A 23,483-nucleotide genomic window follows, 5' to 3' on the forward strand; every position below is an offset into this window, starting at 1 on the left:
TTTGTGTTGGGAGAAGGAGGGGATGGCTTCTGCTCTTCCGTCACCTCAGGCAGGAACATACACATGCTTACTTTGTGTTTTGCATTCCATGTAATGAAGGTGATGACTATATTCCTCCTTAATGAAGAGCCTCTTCTAAGCAAGCAATGGTACCACACTCAGGGCAGACCTCACTCTCCAAAGAAGATATTCAGGACTCCCAGAGGAATCCAACCTCTGGAACTTCACACCCCAAAACTGAGGTACTCAAGCCACCAGTAATGTTCATTTCTGTTATTTTTCATGAAAGGGAGACTTAGGTTATAAAAATTTTAATAATATAAATTACTATGAGAAGAAGTGCATTACTGTGGAGGTTTAGATCCACCTTTTTTTCCCCTTTACCTCCGTAATTGGTGAGATGTGAAGCCATTACCTACATAATGCAATTAAAGGTAAGATTTTCCATAGGATGTGTGCCACATCAATAATTCCATGGGTCACAGCACAAAGAGGAACTTGAATGCAACTTTTGTCTTCGGGTCTCACGTGTCTTCAAGGTGCCAGCAAGTGTAGTAGCCACTCAAATGTTATTGTGTAATTGAATACAACATTTAGACATAATTTAAAGAGTACTTTGCTTCTTGCTTCTGTTTGTATATAGGCACAGTTTAGAAGTAAGTGTCATGGAGGTCACTATAAGTATTTTTTCTTTCAGGGCTGTGGAACATCTCATTGACCCTCTCTTCCTCTGCCCTCTGCTAAGACTCCTGAGTTGACCAAGTAAGAAAGGGGACACATCTTACCCTTTTCTTGTCTTCAAGTTTGAGAGGATTTGCAGAGGAAAAAAAATGAGTATCTGAACTTACATAATTTCTTTGGCAAAAAAAGTATTTTGTTCTAGTAAATATGTCTTTTGTCAAAGAAATTGTTCCCAGTTTATATCAGTAACAAGTTGTTAACAAATTTAGACTTGTTTTTCCACAGTTAAATACAACCATACATAGTATATATTTCTGAAGTATGAGGGTATGGCAAAATACCTTAGGATTTACACTCAAACTAAGGAAAGACTAGCCTTCAAGGCATAACATCATAAAATTCTTATTTGCAACCTCTGAGGACACATCCCAGGAAGGTATGGAAATAAATACAAGTACATTACACTGTCAGCTGTGACCGAGTGATGAAAGCTCTAATATGACAAACTAGATTAAAAAACCCCTCAAGAGATTCAGCAAAGAGAATTCATCAATGCCAAATTAAGATACGCTCAAATATTTCTTGAAAGATAGAACCTCATTATCCTGCTGATTTACGGAACAAAGTAATGACTGTGGACAGCATTGTCTAAAGACAACAATGAGCTCTGGTATATCTCAGTAATAATTAGAGCCACATGAAATCTTCAATTTATTTTTTTTTAATTATTCTCAGATGATTTGTAATATAGGAGAAAAATGCATCGCACATGGTAATCTCAAGTGTAATAAAAATACGTGGCCCAAGTTGTTCCCATATTTAAAATTCTGATTGCGATGCTGCCCACCAACAAAATAATAGTAATTTCTGGCAGGAATTATAAAACCTAAACTACAGCACAAAGCATTTTTCACCAAATTACTCACTTTATGTCCACAATTATAGCCCATTTGTTTTCTTATGCTGATAACAAAAGATACATTTTGAGATACTCACTGTGCTACTCTTCCTTTAATAAATAAAGTGAGCTTTTCAAAAGCTACAAAATGATGCAGATAAAAATCAAAACATTCCTACATTTAAAGATTCAATCAAAGACTTGCCATGAATGGTGTGATATTAAAGTTAAAAAAAAAATAATCAATTTAGTGTGTATTTTTGAACACGATTTGTCACAAATAGCATTCCCAATAGATAAGAATGATTATATGGTAAAGAGAGTAATTTATATATCTCAAGCGTTCTGCTTTTGTCACCAACATCGTTAAGGAATTTGACACATTTGCAGGAGAACAATATATGTCAACTGAAATATATACCAATTAGCCATAAGTGGGACACTGAAATGAATGATGCATGTGCATGCTATACTTACAAGTAATAACATGTGGTTTAAAGTCGCTCGCGTTTTCAAACAAGAATTCTTTTTATGTTGTCATTTAAAATATCTAATATTTCAAAAGGTCAGGAATAAATAGCACCATTAGCATTAAAAGCTAGCTAAAGGGAAAGTAATTTGTTGTTCATTTAACATTGCATTTTATGTAATAGCTTTGTAAAATGTTCAGAGGGGGGAGATTTTGCTCTGCTAAACCAAGATGACGGCAGCTCCAGTTCATTATTAAAAGGAGATTTTTTATTATGCTATTGTCAACTTTAACGTCTTGATTCTGTTAGGTGTTTGTTAAAATTACATGGGTTGCTGAAGTGGCTATGGCAAAGGATAATGCCGAGAATATCGTAACTGTCAAAACAACTGTGTAGGCAAGAATCTGCTTATACCAAGGTAATGGAACAAAAGACAAAGGAGAAACTCTTCTACAGTGTTAGGAAGTTAATAACCCTGTTGAGGTTTCCTCAGCAGGAGGTACCGAGATCAGGAAGCCAGTGCCTGGAAGAGACAAACAGTGAAGGCAGAAGGAAGTAGGCAATGTCAGGGGGGTGTGAGGTACATGAAAACCCAGCATCAGGTGCTCCTGTGTCTATGGCTGGGTGTAAACTTGCCACTGTTCATCTCCCTGGATAGGGTATGTGTGTTCTTCCAAGAACTGGTGACACGAAGGAAATGTGAAAGCCTCTAGAGTCCTGTGGCCGGATCCTCTTCTTCCTGCCCAACTGCAGCCATGGAGAGCCAAGAAAGGCTTTGAAGGAGCAATGCAGAGCTGGACTTAACACAGCCTGGTGCAGGACAAACAATTCACATCCTTGCATTTATTAAACCTGATTGTAATATTCTACCACTATAAGGCTGACCACATATGGAAAAAACTGGAGCCAAAATAAGTGTCAGCTTATAAGCATCCTCCTGGACAGTGTAGACTGGGAAGAAAACACACAAAGAGAACTCTGCTCTGTGCTTGCAGCACTTGCTGCTGCCGTGAGGAGCTGCACAGGGAGAGAAGCAATGTAAGAAGGGGAATAATCAAGTAATATCATCAGGGTAAAAAACATCTGTTCTTTCCTCTTGAAGGAAGTTGGACAAGAAATTGGCTTAGCATTTTAATACCCCACACATCTATGACAGCATAGCAAGGGGAGCCTCCTTTAGCATTTCATATATGTATAGGTACCCTGGGTACCTCTACCTGGGTACCTTACCTAGGGTGAGGTTTCAGAGACTCAGAGATCTCTTATCCGAGCCACTAAGTTGGCTCGGAGTCCTGTTTTCTGTGGTCTCTTAAGGCAATAATACTATGCTCCTGAGGGAGCAAAATTGGGTGGAATCATGGAATAGTTAGAGTTGGAATTGACCTTTAAAGGTTGTCTAGTTCACCACCCCTCCCCGCCCCTGAAATAAGCAGGTACAGCTTCAGCTAGACGAAGGTGCTCAGAGCCCTGACAAGCCTGGCTTTGAATGTTTCCAGTGATGGGGCATCTACCACCTCTCAGGCCAACCTGTGCCAGTGTTTTACCATTCTTAAAGTAAAAAACTTCTTCCTTGTATCTAATCTAAACCAAATAGTGCCTTTTAATCTGGGCAAGAGGCACAAGTGCAATTTAGAAAGTTTTTAAACATAAAAGCAATCCTACACATCTTTGACTAAAACTGAAATTGCTGGAAGATATTATCTTCAGTTGTGTTAAAGCAAGGAGCAGTTTGGGTTTTACATAAGGAATTTATTCCAGCTCAGAGCATGGCCACAGATAGCTAATCTTCAATGCTGATGATGGTCCCTTTTCTATTCTTTACAGCCCTCATCTCCCTCCAAGAGCTGGCAGAATGCACTGAATAAAAAAGAAACACTATTTTTTTCTATATTGAAAGAGTAGTGCTCGAACACAGAATAAATTGGTTTCAACCTCCACCACTGCACAGGGAATCTAAAGCCTTGCTGGGAGGTTGATGTCCTTCAGGAAAAGATGTTATGGGGGAGGAAAGGTCAACCAGAGAGGCAGAAAGACCAGAGTGCCCCAGTCTGGGGAACCTGAGAAGAAACTGCAGGAAAGGTCCCCAGGACCGTTAGATCTGTGTAGTGGTACATCTCCATCAGTTCTGTGGGATCTTTTCTGTGAGGATGGACTACTTCTGGCAGCAGAGGCAATCCAGCTGGCTTCTCCAGCAGCAGGCTGAAGGAGCTGAGACAGGGTCAGAAATGAATTCGTGAACTCTCCACACTTCAGCTGAATCTGTTTATCAGAAAGCATGGAAAGAACCGATCCTCTCATCGCATTGCCTGTTTTGATCCCATCATCTGGCAGTTTTGTTCAAGGCTGAGGCCCAGCATAAGGGATTTCAGGATACTTTGGAGATTGTTATGATTATAAGCATTTCAGTGAAACTTCACTAACATTTGAAATTTTCTATGCAGATTTCTCAAAATAATTCTGTTTAGGTCATAGAAATCCTAGAAGAGCTTGATTTGGAAGGCACCTTAAAGACCATCTAGTTCCAGACCCCACCTGCCATGGGCAGGGACACCTTTCACTAGGAAAGGTTGCTCAAAGCCTCATCCAGCCTGGTCTTGAACTTCCAGGGATGGGGCATGGTATGAGCTCAGTTCAGCATTAACACCCCAAAACACATTCACAATTCTCCATCAAGTTGACTATTCCATCTCTAACAGGTAATTAAACTTAAACTTCTGTCCTCATTTTGTAACCTCTCACCCTCCCCTACTATCTCTCTTTCATCTTTATCTCGTGCTAATTCTGGGCTTAGCCTTCAGTTTGACTAAGAATGTCAGCTTCCTTAATCCACTCCTCTTACTCACAAGCAGATCTGCTTTCTTTTGGTACTGCCCAGGAGCCACTATCCAGATTCTGGTACCTCCCCCTTTCCTCCTCTGGTTTGAAGTTATTTCAAAACAGGCTGAAAGCAGGGGAACACTTAACAGGTTTTGGCTCATTCGCTCCTAAAGCTATTAAAAAAATTCTATCTATAGAGAGATATCCACAGACTTAACTTCTGCCTCCCAAACTAGCAAAAAAAAAACAAACCAAACCAAACCAAACAAACAAAAAACCAAACAAAAAACCCAAACAGACAAACAAAACAACAACAAAAAAACCCTAACCAACCAACAACAACCAAAAAAACCCCAAAGCCAAAACAAACAAACAAAACCCCCCAAACAAACAAAATTACCCCCACATATCATCAGTATTACAACTGCAGACTCCAGTGTTTTCTGCAAGAGTAGCTTTTATTGGTAGCAAGGTTTTGGGCATCCATATGTGCTGTTAGCAAGAAGTAAGAGTTTGCAGAACATCCTCTCTCACTCTGTCGGACCCACAGAAACGGTATCTGAAGAAGAAATAAATGCAAGCACCTTGAGTTGTCAACATTTCTTGAGATTATACAAGTGGATTTGTTTTAATGTAAGTCAACCTGATTTGTCATTTGACACAAATGGACAGAACAAACTTTGAGCATCTAAGTTTGAAATATTACTGCTGGGGAAAGCATTGATAGACTGTGTCCATTCTGCTTTACTGCCTGCCTTCCTTTAATTTTAGTTTCTTTTTCTTTTCCAGATTTTGTGCTACCATCACTATGTAGATGACCACAACTACTTGTACAGAGGCCACGAGTCAGTAGAAAAGTGAGTTCCTATCTACAGGAATACGCTTCATCAGTGATGTGCTTTGGTGAATAGAGACTAAAACTGGACCTAGAACCTCTGCTTTAAGGTAAGTTAAAGTGGGCTGTAATCACTTCCCTTTGCTTGAAATTGTTTTCATCTCCCATGTTGTCTTTTAAGTGATGGAATTTTAACTGTGCATTTGTATATGGGTCTAAAACTTACACTGTACCTCCTGTTCTAGATACCAAATCATGGGGTGAATAAAATAAAATAACTGAACAAGCAAATGAGGGACTTAATTACTAAAAGTCCAGGAAAAAAATGGATCAGTAAATCCTACCTCTGTAATCTGAACATCCAAGCCATATTCCATGAAGTCCAGAGCAATCACTTTTAGCCTCTTTACTTCAATTTTATATAGAGGCTTTAAGTGCAGGCTCTAAGTACTAGTCCTCATTGGAAGGCTTATTTTCACCATCCTCTTTTGTCAATCATGACCTCAAGGATCATATATATCAATGGAATACTTCTGCTGGTCCCAACTGACTGTGGATCTTACACAAAAACAAGCAGTTCTTGTGGAGCTTGGCAAGAGTGATGCTGACAATCCAGCCAGCACTAATTTTTCTCACCCAAAGAGTGGAAGCTTGCTCTTCTAAAGCCTGGAAAGATTTTAAGTTTTTCTTTCAGGTTATTTAAGGACAAGGCTTGAAGTAGTAGTGAATCAAACTATGGATGAACAGTGTCTTGAAAGGAAGAAAATAAAAGGTTTTCTTGAGGGTCTTTTTCTTTTAATGCTTCAAATAGCTTTTGTTGTGAAAAGGCTTTCACTCCACTTACAAGTTTGTCACCTATCTTCTCAAGTAACTTTCAAGATTTTCACAATGGATATACTTACTGTGTTCCATTTTGTCCAGATTCTACTGTGATAGTTGAAGCTCCTAATTTAGGCAAAGTTGGATTAATCCAGTTGTTGTTCCAAAGAAATTTAACCTTTGTAACTTTTCCAACATTAACTTCAGCATCGATGTAGGCTGTGTAAGTGTTGTCTGGTTGGAGGGTTCCCCTGTGAAAAATAACATTTTGTGGATGTGAGGCATGCCAGCATTTACTATTAATTACCAGTCCTCTCACTGGCTTGGCTGTGGTATCAAATGAGAATTAACAGAGAGACAATATTTATCATATAATGTGGTAACAACATTACTGCCAATTTTCCAGCTTAATTCATCCCAAACCAGTGTTTTTCAGAGGCAGGTGGGCCTGGTATGCTGCAGTCACCCCTCACAGTGAGGACCCAGTTAGAGGATAATCCCTGTGGAGGTAGGAAGAGCTCGCTCCCTGTTGCTTATGTGGGGAAGGGATTTTTTTGCATATAGATGAAATTTTCATTGAATGCTCATTAATTTATATGATACAGATGTTGGGTTTGTTTGAGATGGGCAGAAGGTTTATCTACTAGCTGCTCAGCCTGGCTGTCTAGCAGAGATTCCGACACTGTGGCCAAGTAACATGGCCATCTACTCCTGGTGACCCTGGTTTATAATCTGACTACTTGCTTCATATCGCACCAATAGAGCAAATTCTAAATGACAGCAGTTTGAGACTGGTAAAGGCTTCAGCTACTACATCTCACTGAACATTAGCCAATACTTCTCCAATCCTTTTCTTTGCTCTCTCTCAGACCCACACTCTATTTTCTTAAATTTACACCTGTCAGCAGACATTTGAATGAATCACCCAGAAGAAACCTCTATAGTTTTATCAAGCTTCATGAGAAAGGACTTTCATTCCTCCCCCTAGCTTTGTACTCACTCCTGCATCTGCCTGCAGAGGAGAATGTTTACTCCCCTCCATATTAAAAGGCTTATGGTAGTGGAAGTAATGAGAGATAGGACAAAATCCATCTGCCTTTTTGTTCCTCTGCTGGATCTACAGTGGTGCCTGGTAGGATACAGCAAGTTTTGCTGGAGAAGAAAAGAACTTCACATCCAGCAACTGTATTGAAACAGGTCCTACAAAGGCAGAGAGGGCTGGAGTGCATCCCGTACTGCCAGATCTGCCAGATTCATCTCAGGTGAATGCATGGATGCATGCGAACTGGGATCAGCCCATAGCACACACCTTCTGCTGGCATGAGGATGTGAAGTCCTTGGAAAAGTGGAAGCGACATAGTTATAAGTAAAAAAGGCAAAAAATTAAAGCCGAACCTCACATCAAATTGCCTTCTCCGTATTTTTCATAATTTCAAATATTTCAGTTGAAACAAACAAGAAAAATGCAAATAAACAAAACCACAAGAGGCAAGGAAGCAGCTTCAGTGTAAGCAGGAAAGATATGAGCAACAAAAAGGAGATTTTTTGTATAGTAAATCTTAAGGTAACTTTAGCTGAAAGCAACTGTGGCAACATTTTACAAGCCTGTGGAAGACAAAAAGATCAGAACTCTGCTATTGCAGGTCCAGCAAGTCCTTTGTGGAACAGGAAGCAAGCAACACCAAATTCTGACATTTTAAAATCCTGCATTTTAACCTTTTCCCTTCAAATGTAAACCCAGAGTGAGTGAACTATTGCTACATTTACATCAGTGGTAGAATTCAATCACTAAAAAAAGATCAATTTAAACAGAATTATTAATTAAAAATATGAATTAAATATTCTAGAAGAAAAGTTTCTTTTCTGTTGAATAATTAACTTACTTGGTGACCTGGTGCTGCTTTGTGTTCCCATCACTGCCATACAGGGCAACATTTACATATCCTCTTACTTTACTCTTTCCAGAGAGGGTCACAGTTACTTTGTACCTCCAAACTATACAGAAGAAATACAGTAAGTTAGGTTGTACCCAGGGAGAAACAGTCTCTAAAATATCAAATACCGGTGTTTTGTCTATTTTTCCTGTCTGTGCACAGTAGTTGAAAGCAGAAGATACAAAACACCAATGAGTCAGGTATGTCATTATGTCCTAATGAGATCAACATCAGAAATGGTAGACATTTGTCTTACTTTCTGGAAAAGAAAAAAGAGAAAACAGATCCCTACCATAGTAAATACAATATAGATTTCAGCATTTTGAAGGATTTCATGCACAGTGATGTTGGAAAGAAGGCCATGTTAGGAATCAATGCAGAATCTAAGCAGTGTAAAAGAATCCTGAAGCTCAAGGAAAATAATTTTTTGGGCGGGTGATTTCTTTCAGTGTGCAATAAGCAAAAGCAGCTTGAGAAGGTTGTGATTAGTGTTTACAAAGGAAAAGGAAGAAGTGTGTTTTGAGAGCTGACATTTAGGATAACTAAAGTTGTAAATGAGGTTCATTTGGTCCATCCAGTTCTGAAACCAGGCCAGATTGGCTTGCTCTTGGCCTTTGTCAAATGGAGTTTTGAACATCTCCAAAGGTGGAGATTTCCCAGCTTCTCTGGACCCCTCTTCCTGCCTTTAGCCACTGTCATTGTGACTGTGATTTTCATACTACTTAATAAGAAATTCCCTTGCTGCAACCTGTGTGCATTGCCTATCCTTTCTTCTCCTTGCACCTTGCAGTGCAATCCACTAAAGATGTCAGTGATCTTCACTAGACTCTGTAGTTTGCCAACAACTTTCTTGTACTGGAGGGCCCCAAACTGGGCAGTAGTGTTGGAGCAAAACAGGAAAAAGCATGAAGAACTGAAGAGCCCTTGCACTATGTTGAGACCTGTTCATCTGTTAAAATTGATTGTAAAGCAGGAAAATTAAAAATTTTTTTACAAGGAGTAGGTAGCAATGGAAGGAATCAAAACTCACGAGGAAAATCCCTGGCTTCTCCAGTATTCAGGTAAAGTTTGAGGAAGTCCTTTGTAATTTTCCCTTTGAATTTATCTGCATAGTGACCCATATTTGGGCATCCTTCTTGTGGGCATGGAAAACATTCTCCCTAGTGAAAACAAATATATCTATTAATAACATTATCCAGCCAGCCAAGAACAAAAAATTAGTCGCAGGACATATTTTTAATATACCCACCTAACTGGCCCTGTATCACAGCAACAGATTTCAAGTAAACCTTTCTATGACTTGAGAAGGATCATGGGAGCTAGCCAACTTTCTCAAAGGCTCTGATTTTTCAGGGCTCTGTGTTGCTTCTTGGGGCATTTAGCTCAAGCCAGCCACATCAGTGCCAGCCTTGAGTAGTCTTGAACTGGAGCAGGGAAGAGAGGTGTCCTTCCCAGCAGCTGATGAGAAAGAAGGATGTCTCCTTATAGCTTCAGGTTGGGTCAAGGGAGGCTTTGTCTCGAAGACAAACCTCGCTTTTATCATGAAAGCAGCTTTCTAGTATGGTGACAGAAGCAGGTAGTCACCTTCTCCCAAAGCAATCTGAGAAGTGTGATCTCTATCACCTGCTAGAACGTGTAAAGGTTGATCTAAGTGCTGTGCAAGTTTATACCTCTGTCTGTGCTGCTTGTAGGGTACGATGAGCCTGTCACCTTCCTGCTGCTCTTAGGCTGTAATTCTTTGTCTCCCAGTCTGGGACAGGGAAGGGCTTCCTGGCCTTGGTCCATAAACCATTGCTTTGTCATCTTCAGTCACCAAAGGACTACAGGTTATCACATATTATTTTACTTCTTGTTCTAAACCCAAGAAACTTAAGCTGTGTTTGAAGGCTTGCCTGCTACAGTATGGGATCACAGTCCTTGCTCTTGATAAATACGTTTGGCCATTACAGGGACAGCCTGTTCTCTTTACCTCTTCCCCAGTTCAATGCAGAGGAGCAGGCTTGGGGAAGCCACACAGGCTCCAGTAGTACTTCAGAGCTGCCACATCAGCACCAAAGTCGATATGCCCCTGTTCTGTTACTGCCTTCTCCTACTTTCACCCGTGTCATCCGCACAAGCTGTAACACTTTTGGACGTCTGACACCTACTCCTCTTACAGATACATTCATTGGGTGCAAGCTGGCATAAATACATTGAATTTCAGATGCATAGATAAGAGCCACTATTTTCAATAAGGTGCATCCTGAAGCTCTGAGAGATACTTACTGATTGAAAAAGATCATATGAAGCACAAGGATAGCCTAAAAAGCCATCAGGGTAGATGATACTGTCTGAGTAATACTTGTAACTCCGCAAATGATTGCAAGCCACAAAGTCCCGGGTTCCTGTGAAGAGATGCTTCCAGGTTAGTTCTTCCTTTCTGTTACCCTTCTAGGAAAGATACCAGCACAGCCCTTGCCCTGTGATTGGGATGCATCACTCCTGCTCAAAAGCCTTAACACAGTTCTTGGAGCATCAAACATAAAGTTGGAAACTTACTTATTTTGGGGAATTGATGCCCTAAGGAATGTCACTGACTCAACAGGTATAAAGTGCAAACTTGAAATGCTTTGTGGAGACTGACTGTGCAGCTCAGTGCAGCCCCTGCCCCCCAAAACCCACTCATTCGTGCAATCTGACCGAGTTTAAATAGAAATGAGAACTTTGTGAGGCACGTCTTTTGTAGGCAACAGTTGCATTACCATAACAAAAGAAAACCAAATTAAAAGTATTTAATAGTGAACTTCCTAAGGCAATGCTGATTTGCCCCAGCTGAGGACTTCAAAACAAAATTATTGTTTGGGGAGTGCTTAAGAAAGGAGACTCTTAAGATTAAAATAATGATTATATTATTTTTCTTTGTGTTGCCTTTATTTTCCTATCTTTAGGTTAAAAAGAAGATCATATACAATGCAGTTATTTCTTTGTGCTTTAATTCCCCACTATTAATAACAAGTTTACTCTATCAAAAAAAAAAAGGCGAAAGAAAAAGTAATGCCTCCAGCTGCATTTAATAAAAGATGGAGTAAAAGGCTAGTCATCACAAATCAGTTCATGGATTCCCAGGGTTTAAGAAAGAACTCAGATAATATACTGAAAAATCTCCACAGCAGAAATCTTCTGGGGTTTTTTTATTTTTTTTTAACATTATGTACAATTTAAGTAGATAGACACAGAAATTTTGTAATACTCAGAGATTTTATTGGAGGCATATAAAACAACAAAGAACAGTGTATTTGAGCAGCTATGTGCCAATCTTTTTTTAGCTGGCTAAAAGTAGACACAATAACATCACTTCAGGGCAACTTGGATTGTAATCGGTAACTTAAAAAAGAGTTAAATTAATTGTTCTATCTCAGAAGAAGAATTTCAGCTGAAGATACACTAACAGGAGCAGCTGTGAACATCCTTGCCCTACTCCACCAGTGCTGCTGCTGAGCAACTAGACACGAAGTGCAATGTGTGCTACAGGCCTTTCTAAATTTCTTGGCACAGTTCCAGTAACTTTTGTTTCTGCTATTAGATACTTTAGAGGAGACATATTTTGCAAAGGCAAACCCTTTGTCTTGTTTATTTTTTAATGAGCTCTGAAAAATTGTGTGTTTTGAGCCTATTAATAGTTTTGCTGTGCCCTGCAGCTGCCATTGCCGGTGGACACACCAAGAGCTAATGCAAAACACCTGAATTAGAGACAGTTAAGTGGCTACACCGTGACAGGTGACACACCCATGAATTTATAATGGAATCAACATGCTTACCTTCCCAGATGCCATCAAGATCTACAATCTGTGAGACAGGGTTCTTCCCACACCCCGGCATTTGCTCTCCTCCATTTGGATAAAAGTCAATATGTCCTATTGCTGGGGACATGCCAAAACCTGAAGCATTTAAAACATTGGTAAGCATGCTTTAAATTAACATTGTCTCATACCTGTAGCTGCTGGCTTCAAGTTTGTCTGTGCATAGTGTTTTAGGAGCTGTTAGTGACCAGTATGGTGTATTTGTTCTGTGTCTATGACAGCACAACAGAGTCTTGATGAACAATTAGACTACTCAAGTGCTGTAGGGCATAAATAATTCAGTATTAATACAGTAGACCTGAATACTTACCTAAGTTGGGGATTGTGGGAGCTGAGTCTGTATGGATAATGTCAACAAAGTCTGCATCAGATTTATCCAGTCTGACTTCAGTTGGAGTGCCTTGAAAATAAGGTTGGGCAGGGTCCAGTCCTGAATGAAAAAGCCTAGTGTTATGTATAGAAAGAGAAGTAGATGTAGAATCATTTTACGTAACACTGATTGATTATATATAATGATTATCAACATACAGTTGCCTAGGGTTCCTCATACTAAGTACTATAGGCATTAATGAAATGATGATGTGTGCTCTCTCTTTCCAAGTGGCTTTTCTTCCTGGAAATCAAAAGGGTTACCTTTGTGAAACCTATTAGATTTTACTAATTTATATATTTACACCAATATTGAATCCCAACCCTTGGAAATAACTTTTTTTTTTTTAATTTAATTGAACTTCCCTTTAATAATGTTGTTCAAACTGAGGTTGCTGTATCTGCATGCCATATAACTCATGTGGTTTCTAGCCCACCTTGGTTGAGAGTACTCAAAGAGGAATTTCAGCTGATAGCACCCCGTGTGTTTGAAGGTTTTGAAACCTGCCTGCCTACTTCTGGCTCCAGTCAGATTTTGGGAAAAACATCTTGTTTTGAAATGATGATCTTTGCTTTTGAGCCTAGCAGAAAATAGAATTGATTTGCTTCTCAAATTGCTGCAGCAATTTCAGGAGGTTGTAAAGTTTTGCAAATTACACAATTATTGCCAACTTATAGTTGCATCTTTTCTTGTCCCTGGGCAACACATTAGGGTTTGCTTTTAAACTGACTTTTGTAGACTATTAGTCCAAGGTTCACCAAGCCTGAAATCCCTGAGGAAAAGTAACCAATTGAAAAGGGTTGTGTTAATAATATCCAAAATTGTCTTTTATGCATGCAAGGTCACTCTGCTTAATGCACAATGCCCTTGGTGCTGCCTGTGTGATGAATAAGGAGATCAAACCCATAGCTTTACCTCTGGAAGGACTGAACATATTAGAAAATTTCCTTTGCTGTGTAACACATGTGCAAGCAAAATAATCATCATGCTGACTGTTTTCCCACACTTATCAGGGCACTGCTCCTTGGTGTACCATAAGAGGCTGAGTTCTATAATACTCAAATTACCTTGGCTACCCTGCAGCCCATGGATAAAACCAGAAGAGAAAATGAGCAGCAACGTTTTGTTTGGTGGCTGAAGTCACTGACTTACCAGTTATTCTTCCAATCCCTGGCCTCCTCCTGCCAGCCTCACCAGCAGCATGTGCTCCAAGGCTGTGCCCGATTATGTGGACGTCAGCTGGAGAGTATCCATATTCATCCTGGGAAAACAACAGCAAAGAAAAATTGCTACATCTCTTTTCATCAGCAATAGGGAAGACTAAAAAGGGGTTGAAAAACTAGTTCTAATTGGACCACTGACTCCTTTCCTATAAGGAACTCTTATAGGATTTCAGCATCTGTTTGCCTGTATAGTTACTTATGTTCAATACATAGATTTTTCAAAACTCCTTATTCAGGTGCTCCCTGCCTTTGGAGGCTGTTCCAGCTCTAGACAGTTCTGTTCTGAGAGGCTCTGTACCTGTGTCACATTCCAGGCCTGTTAAGATTCACAGAATGCGTATCTGGCTTACGAGAATCAGCCAGGCAGGAACTCTGAGTTGCACCTGACAGGTTGGGCACCACATGCAGCTGGGGGAGAACATGAGAGGACAGATGTCCTCAGCCTTTTTGGACAGTAACTCAGGAGGTGCAATGCAGATGTAGAGAGTGAGACATGGGTCAGAGCACTCCTAGGCCCAGCATGCTCTCTGTTTTTAGTAATTTATAGTTATTTGGGGGGAAATATGTGTTGAAAGCAATTAGATTAAAAGAAGGCTTCAAACCAAGCATCACTTCCCATGTGAAGCTGCCTACAAAAGTGGGCATGTGGCACCTCCTGTAGGGTTGGGTACTGTCCACCGTGGCTTTCCCTGGTGGGTCCTGCTTGTCCCCAGCCACTGTTGCTCCCTGAGAGTAGTTGTCCTCCAGCCTCTGCTGACTGGCAGCTTATTTTCTGGCATTCTTACGAGCTCTTTAGTAGGTTTTGGTAGGTTCTGTCTCCAAAAGAAGCAGTTTTCTGTGTCCTTTATTTCTGCCTGGCTGTACTGTGGCAATATCTTGTTGAACTTCCTATCTCTAGGTTGTCTAGAACAGTTCTTTTAAGAAAAGGTCTGGTTTCAGCACAACTGAAATGATTGTGGAGTAGAAGACAGTGTTTTCTGCTGGCTACATCCACATTCATGGAAGTTCCAGTACCATATTTCTTTCAAATCAGTGTTATAGCTATAGCTTTGTATACAGAATACTCTTACCATAAGAACTTCTACAAAATAAGCGATTTCGGCGCCTACAACACGGATGTTGTTCGCTGCCTGGGTGTACTGACATCGTGCACCTCTCTTCCAGTTGACACAGATGCAGTTCACATCTTCCACAGTAAGCATCCTCTGTTTCGTAAAACAAGAGCAAAACCCATGGTAAATACAATATGGAATCGAGTCATGTTGCTTATTACAGCTCAACTCATATATTTTGTGTGAACTTGTATGACAACCTTTTAAGAACCAAAACCTGTAGCATATGGGTGTGGTTGTGCCTGCTCACAGTGGCGTGTGTGCTCACACAATGCTGAAATAGGGTGATGTGCTGTAGGAATGGCCACAATCATTTGTGCCTATAGCAGTATTTCAAATGCCTATAGCAGTATTTTTTATAGAAGGGAAAACAATATCAATAGTGATACTTTTAATTTTTATTTTCAATCAAACTTTGTACATGACACTAAGAGCTCTACTTATGTACTGATTCACTTCAGTGATTTAAAAATACTTATTTAATTAAAATTGAATTGGAACTTACATTTTTGATTATAAAAATCAACAGTGTTTTTCTGATGCAGATTTTTAGAAAAGAGAATGCTTTTTTATAAGAGGGTGCATAAACTGATGGTGTCCCTGAATATCCCTTCCAGATTTATGACTTTATTTGGAGATAGATATATATATAAAAATATATGCAGGCAGATGCCTTATTGTCTACCACAGAATGAGAAGCTTTATTGTTCTCCACTGAGCTGGATTGTTTGGCTAAAAGTATTTTGCTTTAGAAGCTTATGTATAGTTATTCTTCTTTGCTTTGTGTTCAGACATTATAAAGCATCCAAAACCAGTTACAACGGGCAAAGGATAAAAAAGGCAATAGAAGTGTCTGTGACCATGTTAGAAGTAATAAAAATCAATGTGCAGATAGGATTATTGCTTAATGGGAAGGAAAGTAAGTAACAGATACACATAGAAGGGTTGATGTATTCACAATCCCATTTGCTCCATTCTTTTTTAAAAAGATTCACTGAGACCAAATTTTTTCTAAATATAAATAAATTGGAGTGTTGTGATAAAACATAGGCCACCATCGTGGAGAAAAAAATTAAGGATTTATCTCAAGCCTCTACATCCTTGTGAAAATTGATCAAATGGGTTCAAGGTACCATCTGAAGGAAATTGTGAGCTATCTCATTGACTGGGAAGTTCTAGGAAAAACCCTCTATTTTAAGAGTGGAAAGGGGGAGAGAGAAAAGTGTGAAAACATCACTATGTTTCTAATACTGTAATCAAATTATTAACTAACAAATCCAACAGTCATTTGTGAATTTTCATAAAGTGATAATCAACATAGTTTTTTTTCAAGAGAAAGTGACAAATAAATTTAATCTCTTTTTCTTTTTACCTAGTATCAAAGAAAAGCAGGCAGTGGGGACACAATAAGTGTGAAACGCCTTGATTTAAGTTTCACATTGTTTATCATAGTGATCTCATAAGTAAAATAGGAACACATAATTTTAAAAAATTGTAGTTATGTTAATAGTTTTTTGAAAAACATATCATGCAAGTGCCATCAACTGGGATTTGCTCTCTGCTGTATGACCAGTAGCTTTCATTAGCTGCAGCTGCCACATAAGCATGTTTGGAGGACTTGAGAAAACCACAAGCTGGATTTGCACTTTGTGTGGGGACAGGGTTAAGAAATAATTTGTGGAATTAGCAGAAAAATCAATAAAGCAGAGTGCTTTACTACATTCAGTGTTCATAGTGTTAGATTGAAAGCTTTGTTTGAAATGCTCCCCTTGAGGTCCCTTCTGGATATCATTTCTGCAGCTTTATTGCTTCTGATAATGGCCACCCCAAACAGCCCCCAACACCCACACGGCAGCCCAAGCCTCTGTGATAAACTTCCATATCTAGAAACCTGTTCCTTCTCTGGAGAAACAGGATTCAGCAGCTCTGAGTCTGCAGTTTTTTCTGGAATCATCCTAGATCCTAAGCAGTATCTTTATCCAGGGTTTGTGTTGTTTTTACCAAGAAAAAGGACACTTATGGAGTCAAATCCTGTTGTCACTTCGGTAAAGAGAAGAACCTTATAGATTTTACCTCATGCTTTTCCTCAAGGTGCAAAGCCACATATTTAAGTTGATAACAATTTGAAAATGTCACCTTTTCCCCCTTTCTTATCACTTCAAATATCATGAGAAAAATTGGTTAGAAACAGGGAAATCAGACAATTTTTAGGAATGTGTTTATAAATGCAAACTAAGGTACCTCCCAGGGACAGGATGTTCCTGTGGTACATACCTTGCACATGTCTGACAGCCAGTGTTCTTCTCCATTGTCTACAAATCCATGTATTATAAATCTGGTCATCCTGCTTGCATTAAAATTGGAGTTCTCAATTGTTGACTTATCAACTGCAGAGACTTCCTACATGAATGTAGATATTAAATTAATGAAGACAATAAATTAATAAACCTTTAAATCTGCTTTTTGTAAATAGTTTTTCAAAATTGCAAAGACCCAAACTATGGTTATCTGTATAGGTGTTTAAAAGTTATGCAATGTTAAACTCATCTGCAAGCATTCACATGACTATGGCTTAAGGTCTGTATTTCCATTCAAACAGGCTTTGACACATATCTTAGAGCAGACAAGACTTTACTTTTCAAGTGTTTGCATTTTGTCTGTGGAAAAAAAATACCCAAAGATGCTCAGTTTCCAAGTACTTCTCAATGGGGACCCTGCCAAGGAGCTGGAAGAGGTTGTCTCTTGAACAAAGTGGAATTTTTAACACTTTTCTGGAACACAGCTGGAGCCTGTGTTTATTCACGATTTTTACATGTGATTTACTAATGTTTAAACTGCAACAATTCTTACTTGAGAGTCAGTAGGATTTTCTCTTGTGTACAGGAGGAAGTGAATGTCTATACTTTCTGGTTTCCAGGGTAACTTATAGACTGGTCTTTCTGTAGTCCCAGACCATGGCACATCATCTGTGAAGCATCCAAGCCTTTCATAGCAAACTTCTTTGCCTGTAGCATTAGGATCAGATCAGTAATATGTGAGTGAGCAGAGAAGAGGAGCAGTTAGTCAGAACTCACAGCATCGCTTCTCTGGGGGGTCTCTTGATTCCTTTTAACAGAAAGCAAAGACCAGAAGTTGCCCCTCCTAGATCTTTAGAGCTGCAGTTTGCCGTAAGGAAATAAACCACCCTCTTGCTCATCAACCAAGTCTTCAGCAGAGTTCCTCTGTGGTATCCTCTCTCATACTTTGGGTATCTTTCCCCAGATGTTGCTTTTCCCAAAGCAAAGACAGCTGAAGAGTTTCTCCTAACACCAAGCCGAGGTATTGCAAATGATCAGCAATAAATTGAGACTGTGCTGAACAGCTGACTGCACCCAAGAAGTCATACTACACAAGCCAGTGTCTTCTGCTGAATATAAAACTATATCCTCATTAGAATGCCTCCACTCCCTGCCCCTGGCTTTTTCTCCATTTCCATCACTAAGAAGAGTACAAGGAATAATTCCCTAGGCATGGTAGAGCAATAGCTTTGTTCTGACATAGGAAACATCAGCATTTCTTGCTCATTCCTAGGGTAGAATTTCCAGAGTGGAGAAGAGGAAGGACAACGTGCACATGCACTCATCTCACCACTCTTGTATGGGACAGTGAGCCATGTAACCTCAATCAGTAACTCTTAAAGCACCATGTTGTAAAATAATACCTCAAGAAATACAGCAGCATAGAAAGGCAATATAAATACTAATCCCTAAATGCTTACCTTCTGCTGCACTGAGAAGGAATAGGGCCAGTATCCAAATTCCAAGCATCTAGAACAGTAGAAAAAGAAAGAAGAAAAAGAAGCAGCTAGGATTTGCTAACCCACTGGATTAGCAAGCACACTTAGCTTTCTGGTGCTGAATTTCTCCAGGTGGACAGGGTGCTGTGTCTCTCTTCTCTGCAGCAGCTGTCTATGACTGCTGTGTATGCAAGACAAGCATGAGTCAGCTTTGTGCTTGCTTGCTCCACTAGAGACTGGGGGGTCATAAATATACTAAAGCATAGCTTAAATCCAGAGTGATTTTTGTCCTCTTGAGGCTGCACTTTTTTTCCCTAATCAGATGTAGAGGAGCTACTTTAGAACTATCATGAGGAGTAGCATAATGTGTGCTGCAATTCCCTGTTATACTTCTCACGTGGTGTCGTGAGAAGTCAAAAACCTGACAAGGTAAAAGAAAAAAACCCAAATCTGAACTACGTACCATGCAGCCTCGAAGGTCCATGCAGTAATGTGCAAACTTTGCAAGCACTTTTTATAGTCTACTTTATCCTTGGAAATGCTCCTAGAAAGATAGGAATGTTTATTTCTAATTATAGATTATAGCTAAGCTGAAAAACAACTTTAATGGTTGGTTTCTCTGAAAACTCCAAAACCCACGGACATAGATTTCTTGAATTAGTGTGCTGGAGGCCAGAATAGGATTGGAGCTCCAGAGGTAGGATAATTCCTAGGCAGCAATGCATCAGGAGCGGGACATTAAAGAGAATGATATGTATCTGTGTGTCTTGTCTTGGCTGAGAAGACTGTTATTTTTAGTGTTGTGTAGTTGGGACTACTGGGGATCTACTGGGAGAGTTAGTAGGGAGCCATACTGTTTTTATGTCTCCTTCCTTGCCCTGCATCAAGTGACTTCAGATGTGGAATTCTCCCGTGTTTCTGGGTCTTTTGTGCCCCATTCCTGACATCAGCTCAATTTGTCAAACTCAATTTGAAAAACTTCTTAGTGGTTGGTTGGTATATTCTTTTCATAGTGAAAGAGCCTTATCTTCTCCTGATATCCCCTTAATTTCTTTGTTGAAATGAGTAAATGTAGAAGGACAATTATCTGACCCTTTGGATCCTTTCTATACTACCTGTGTAACCCAAGTTTTGAGAAAGCCCTTCTCTGAGGGATGAACTGAGAGCAAACACACTGGAAAGCTGTAAAAATAACATACAAAATTCCCCCAGACATTGGGACATGGCTGGTTTATATAGGAACGCTACAGAGCTCAGTAGGTTGTTCAATTAGATATATCAAATAAAAGGTGATAAATAGCCTGTAGAAATGAACAGGACTAGGCCTGGGAACCCCTTGGACCTGTTTATTTTTAGGAGAAGGCTGTAAGTGAACTCAGGAAGAAATTAGACCTAAGCTAACTCCACTTAGAAAGCTTTGTCAGCTTGGCTTTGCTTTATGGCTTTATGGCCATCTGTGTTTGCAGAGCTGATGTTCCCTAATCTCCTCCTCTGGGAATGACCAAATGGATACCAGCTGTGTGTATAAGTGTTACACTGCTATTACCTGTGCTAGTGGAATTTTTTCTTTAAACAGTAGTGAAATTTTATTTTGTACTAAAATAACACCTTTGATACTGATTTAGAGCTTAGTGCTCCCATCTTTAATTGGAGTAGCATTTTAGTTTGTAAATATGTTCATGTCAGTGATATAGGACAATCGGCACATGCCCTAGTGCACTGACAAGTTTTAACACTTGTTCAAAATGAGGGGGGAACAGTCTTTCCCATTAATTTAAGAGCTGGTGGAAAAGATTTGAGTTGGGATTTTATCAGAGCTAGTCTGCTGCTCTATTCAGCACTGTAATAACACAGGGCAAACAGCATAAACACACAATTCCTTAGGCCATGGTCCGTTGGGTTTCAGCTCCTTCAGGAAGAATGGGCAGTGCTGGGATGCATGTCCTTCCCTATGATGCAGGCTGCTCTTTGCCTGGGGGAGCTGTTCAGGTCCTTGTGGCCTCACAGTCAGAGGCTTTGGAAGAAGGATGGCATTTGAAAAAGAAAGCGATAAATTAAGGCACAGGTACGTTTCTGCAACCCTGAAGAAGCTGTGGCCTGGAATAGGAACATGCAGAGGAAAGGACTGGATTTGTGGAGTTGCAGGGTGCTCTGGCTCTCTCCTGGGACACGGCGTGGTGCTTCCCAGCTTTGTGCACGTTTTTCTCACCACTTTCTTAGAAGTTTATCTGCCCAAGTATTTGGACGTCATTTCTCAAACGTGGGGAAATGGGAGTGAATAAATGATTAACTCTTTCTTCCTGTTCATTAACTTAGAATTTGGGGTTTATACTTTGAAAAATATCCACTAGCTCGGTCTCTTAAAGCTCCCGGAGGCTCACTCATGCCATGTTTTGCAGAGCAGTAGTGTTCATTGAAATGGGAAACAGTCAAAGCGAGGTTTTGCAAAGCCCAGATTACTCAGCGCTTCTCTCTGGGACTGTCAGCGGGCACAGCAAAGGTTCGTGTCTGAAGCTGAACAGCAGCTGGGAGCTGGGCTTCAGTGTTTGGTTTCTGCCAAAGTGGGGAGCGCTTCACTTGTACTTGTATGTTGCTTCCATGCATGTGCTGTGCACGAGGGGCTGTGCTGACCTGCCGCAGGAACGTCCTGCTCTTGTTCTGCTCCTGCCTCATCCCAAAGTGTCTTCTGAGGGCTGTGTTCTTGTGTGGGGCTGGAAAGCTTTGAGCAACAGCAGAGGCCACAGAGAGGGGCTGTTTGGGACCATTCTCAGCCTCAGGGTATTCTGAGGACACGTGCTGCCTTGAGAGTGTTTGATAATTTGTCAGATTCTCTATCTGTCAGTGTGGTGGAACTCACCTCTTGCCTTGGGGCACTGGTAAAGCAAGACTGTGCAGTGTTATTAATGGATTTTAGCATGTGTGATTTCTCGTTTCTCCCATAGTTACAAGAACAATAAACTTGTTTCAAACATGAAAAACCTTGACAAGTGTGTTTGCAAAGAAATGAAAAAAGCCAAAGGAAGCAACAGACTTTTTTTTTTTAAACTTTGTTTTAATTGCCTTATGTACTAACATTTCCATGCACAGGGCTGAGGGTTTGCTCAGCTGCTGTATACAGAACTTGGTGACCTCTAGCAAGGTGTAAGTAACTGGGGAACTCCGTATGCCACAGTTCCATGGCCACAATAAGTTGACCTGAGAAGAAAAAATATCTTGAATCAAGATTTATTTATCTATTTTCACCCAGTGAAAAATGAAAGGGTGTCAGCTGTCACTTTGAGGGTTGTTAGTTCAACTCATAATCCCATTAAGCCTTCCTAAAAGCCTGCTGTACAGAATATTAGCATCTGTATATTAACAGTGACAAGGTGAATGTCCTTCTTTTGGGGACCAGCTGTAAAATTTAAGTTTTAATATATTAATAAAATTAATCTCTAGATTCACAAATATAGAACTCTAGATAAAAGTCAGAAAGGTGGGTTGTTGAGCTCCCTTTATTTAGGCTATGTGTTTAACTAGATTGCCCCAATCAAAGTTCTGCAGCTTTTTGGTTTTCAGGAGCTCATACTGAAAGGGATTTCATCAGCCTCTCAAAATAATCCATGACAATGCCAAACTATGGTTTTTCTCCTAAGATCTAAGCAATATTTCTTCTGTTGTGAAATACATTAATTAAATCTTGATGTAAACCCAGTGGATATTTGGAATAGTTGATGGTGACCCTTCACAGACAGCTTAGGCCTATGTTTATGTCCTCCTCTCCAGGTTTTTCTTTATTTAGGAACACGCTTCCTTCAGCTGCTCTGAAGTTTTCTTAATCTTTTGCTATTTTTCCAAACTGCAGTCTGTGTGCATTTTTTCCTGAAGTATATTCTCCAAACTTGAAAATGCCCCTACTTCTGGTTACAGTCTTACCCCAATTATTCCAATTAGAATAAATCCTTCTTGGATCTTCTATATACTAATTCTGATAACACACTTGGGAATGAGGTTTGCTTTATCTTGGTTTGTAATTGTGAATTATTGGACATTATTCACTGCTGGATTCTACTCCAGACAATTATTCCCTGGTGCCTACTCAAACATTTGATTTTCTGTCCAAAGTGTAGCAACTTGTCATTACTGAAATTCACATTGTTGAATGCAAACCATGTGTCCAATTCAAGACCATTTTTCAATCTTGTCTCCCAGGGTTTTTGCACTCCTTTCCCATTCCTTCTGACCTGTAAAAAGGATATACTTACCTCTGTCCATCCTCTCCGTGCACTATATTGACTGTTTCTGCTCCTAGTCTTGTCCAGAGTAGAGAAAATATGGCTTTATTCCAGAGAAATTCAATTTTTGTAGTATTTTTGGGGTTAATTTCAACATCGAGATATTTTGTGTAGACTGCATCTTGAGTGAGGTCTCCACTGCAAACAGAATGAAGACACCAACATGAAGTTTGATGGGGCAGAGATTGCTGAACCAAATCACATTCTCCACAAACTTTCAGTTTTTCCCTTTGTTACAACAGAAATTCGCATTTTTGTTGTTCTTTAACAGAACACAGCACCAGGGCTCTGGGGTGTTATGCTCTGAACAAGGAGAGGATGAAAACTAGTCCTGAACACTTTATTGGGCCTGTGGCAGGAGACCAGAGGGAGAGGACAAGAGTGAAGCGGGGGCTGTCCCCCAGGCTGTGCCAGGTTTGCAGGTGTCACTGCAGGG

The 23,483-nt window shown here is 39.9% G+C and overlaps 2 protein-coding genes and 1 long non-coding RNA gene across 3 annotated transcripts in view; 1 reads left to right on the forward strand and 2 right to left on the reverse strand.

Annotated features, from left to right (window-relative positions):
• Positions 1 to 695: 695 nt before the first annotated feature.
• On the forward strand, positions 696 to 12,386 carry LOC113978582. The gene is made up of 3 exons (XR_003537617.1): positions 696 to 762; positions 5,656 to 5,811; positions 12,260 to 12,386. It is a non-coding gene; the product is annotated as an uncharacterized LOC113978582 (long non-coding RNA).
• LOC113978581 (pancreatic triacylglycerol lipase-like) lies at positions 5,356 to 19,257 on the reverse strand. The gene is made up of 13 exons (XM_027705635.1): positions 19,237 to 19,257; positions 18,756 to 18,804; positions 17,849 to 18,003; positions 17,273 to 17,398; positions 14,957 to 15,091; positions 13,816 to 13,924; positions 12,604 to 12,723; positions 12,252 to 12,371; positions 10,720 to 10,838; positions 9,485 to 9,614; positions 8,404 to 8,515; positions 6,604 to 6,771; positions 5,356 to 5,425 (listed from the first exon to the last, which is right to left on the reverse strand). Exons 1-13 carry the CDS (start codon positions 19,255 to 19,257, stop codon positions 5,362 to 5,364), a joined length of 1,428 nt encoding a protein of 475 aa, XP_027561436.1. The 3' UTR covers positions 5,356 to 5,361.
• Positions 19,258 to 21,897: 2,640 nt separating this feature from the next.
• Positions 21,898 to 23,483, reverse strand: part of LOC113978591 (pancreatic lipase-related protein 2-like) — an 18,598-nt gene continuing 17,012 nt past the window's right edge. Inside the window, exons 12-13 of the mRNA XM_027705652.1 lie at positions 23,018 to 23,185; positions 21,898 to 21,968 (exon numbers count right to left, since the gene is read on the reverse strand). Of these exons, the coding sequence (XP_027561453.1) occupies positions 21,905 to 21,968; positions 23,018 to 23,185 (232 nt within the window). The 3' untranslated portion in view covers positions 21,898 to 21,904. The remainder of the gene's footprint in view (positions 21,969 to 23,017; positions 23,186 to 23,483) is intronic.

The sequence above is a fragment of the Neopelma chrysocephalum genome, unplaced genomic scaffold (genome assembly GCF_003984885.1).
Source record: "Neopelma chrysocephalum unplaced genomic scaffold, ASM398488v2 Primary Assembly neopelma1_347, whole genome shotgun sequence".
Lineage (NCBI taxonomy): Eukaryota > Metazoa > Chordata > Aves > Passeriformes > Pipridae > Neopelma > Neopelma chrysocephalum.

Coding starts and splice junctions, on each gene's coding strand:
- LOC113978581 (XM_027705635.1), bottom strand. CDS start 19,257: ATGGACCTTCGAGGCTGCATG. Junction 18,805..19,236: donor TGGACCTTCGAGGCTGCATG/GTACGTAGTTCA, acceptor CTACTGTTCTAG/ATGCTTGGAATTTGGATACT. Junction 10,839..12,251: donor TCTTGATGGCATCTGGGAAG/GTAAGCATGTTG, acceptor ATCTCTTCACAG/GAACCCGGGACTTTGTGGCT.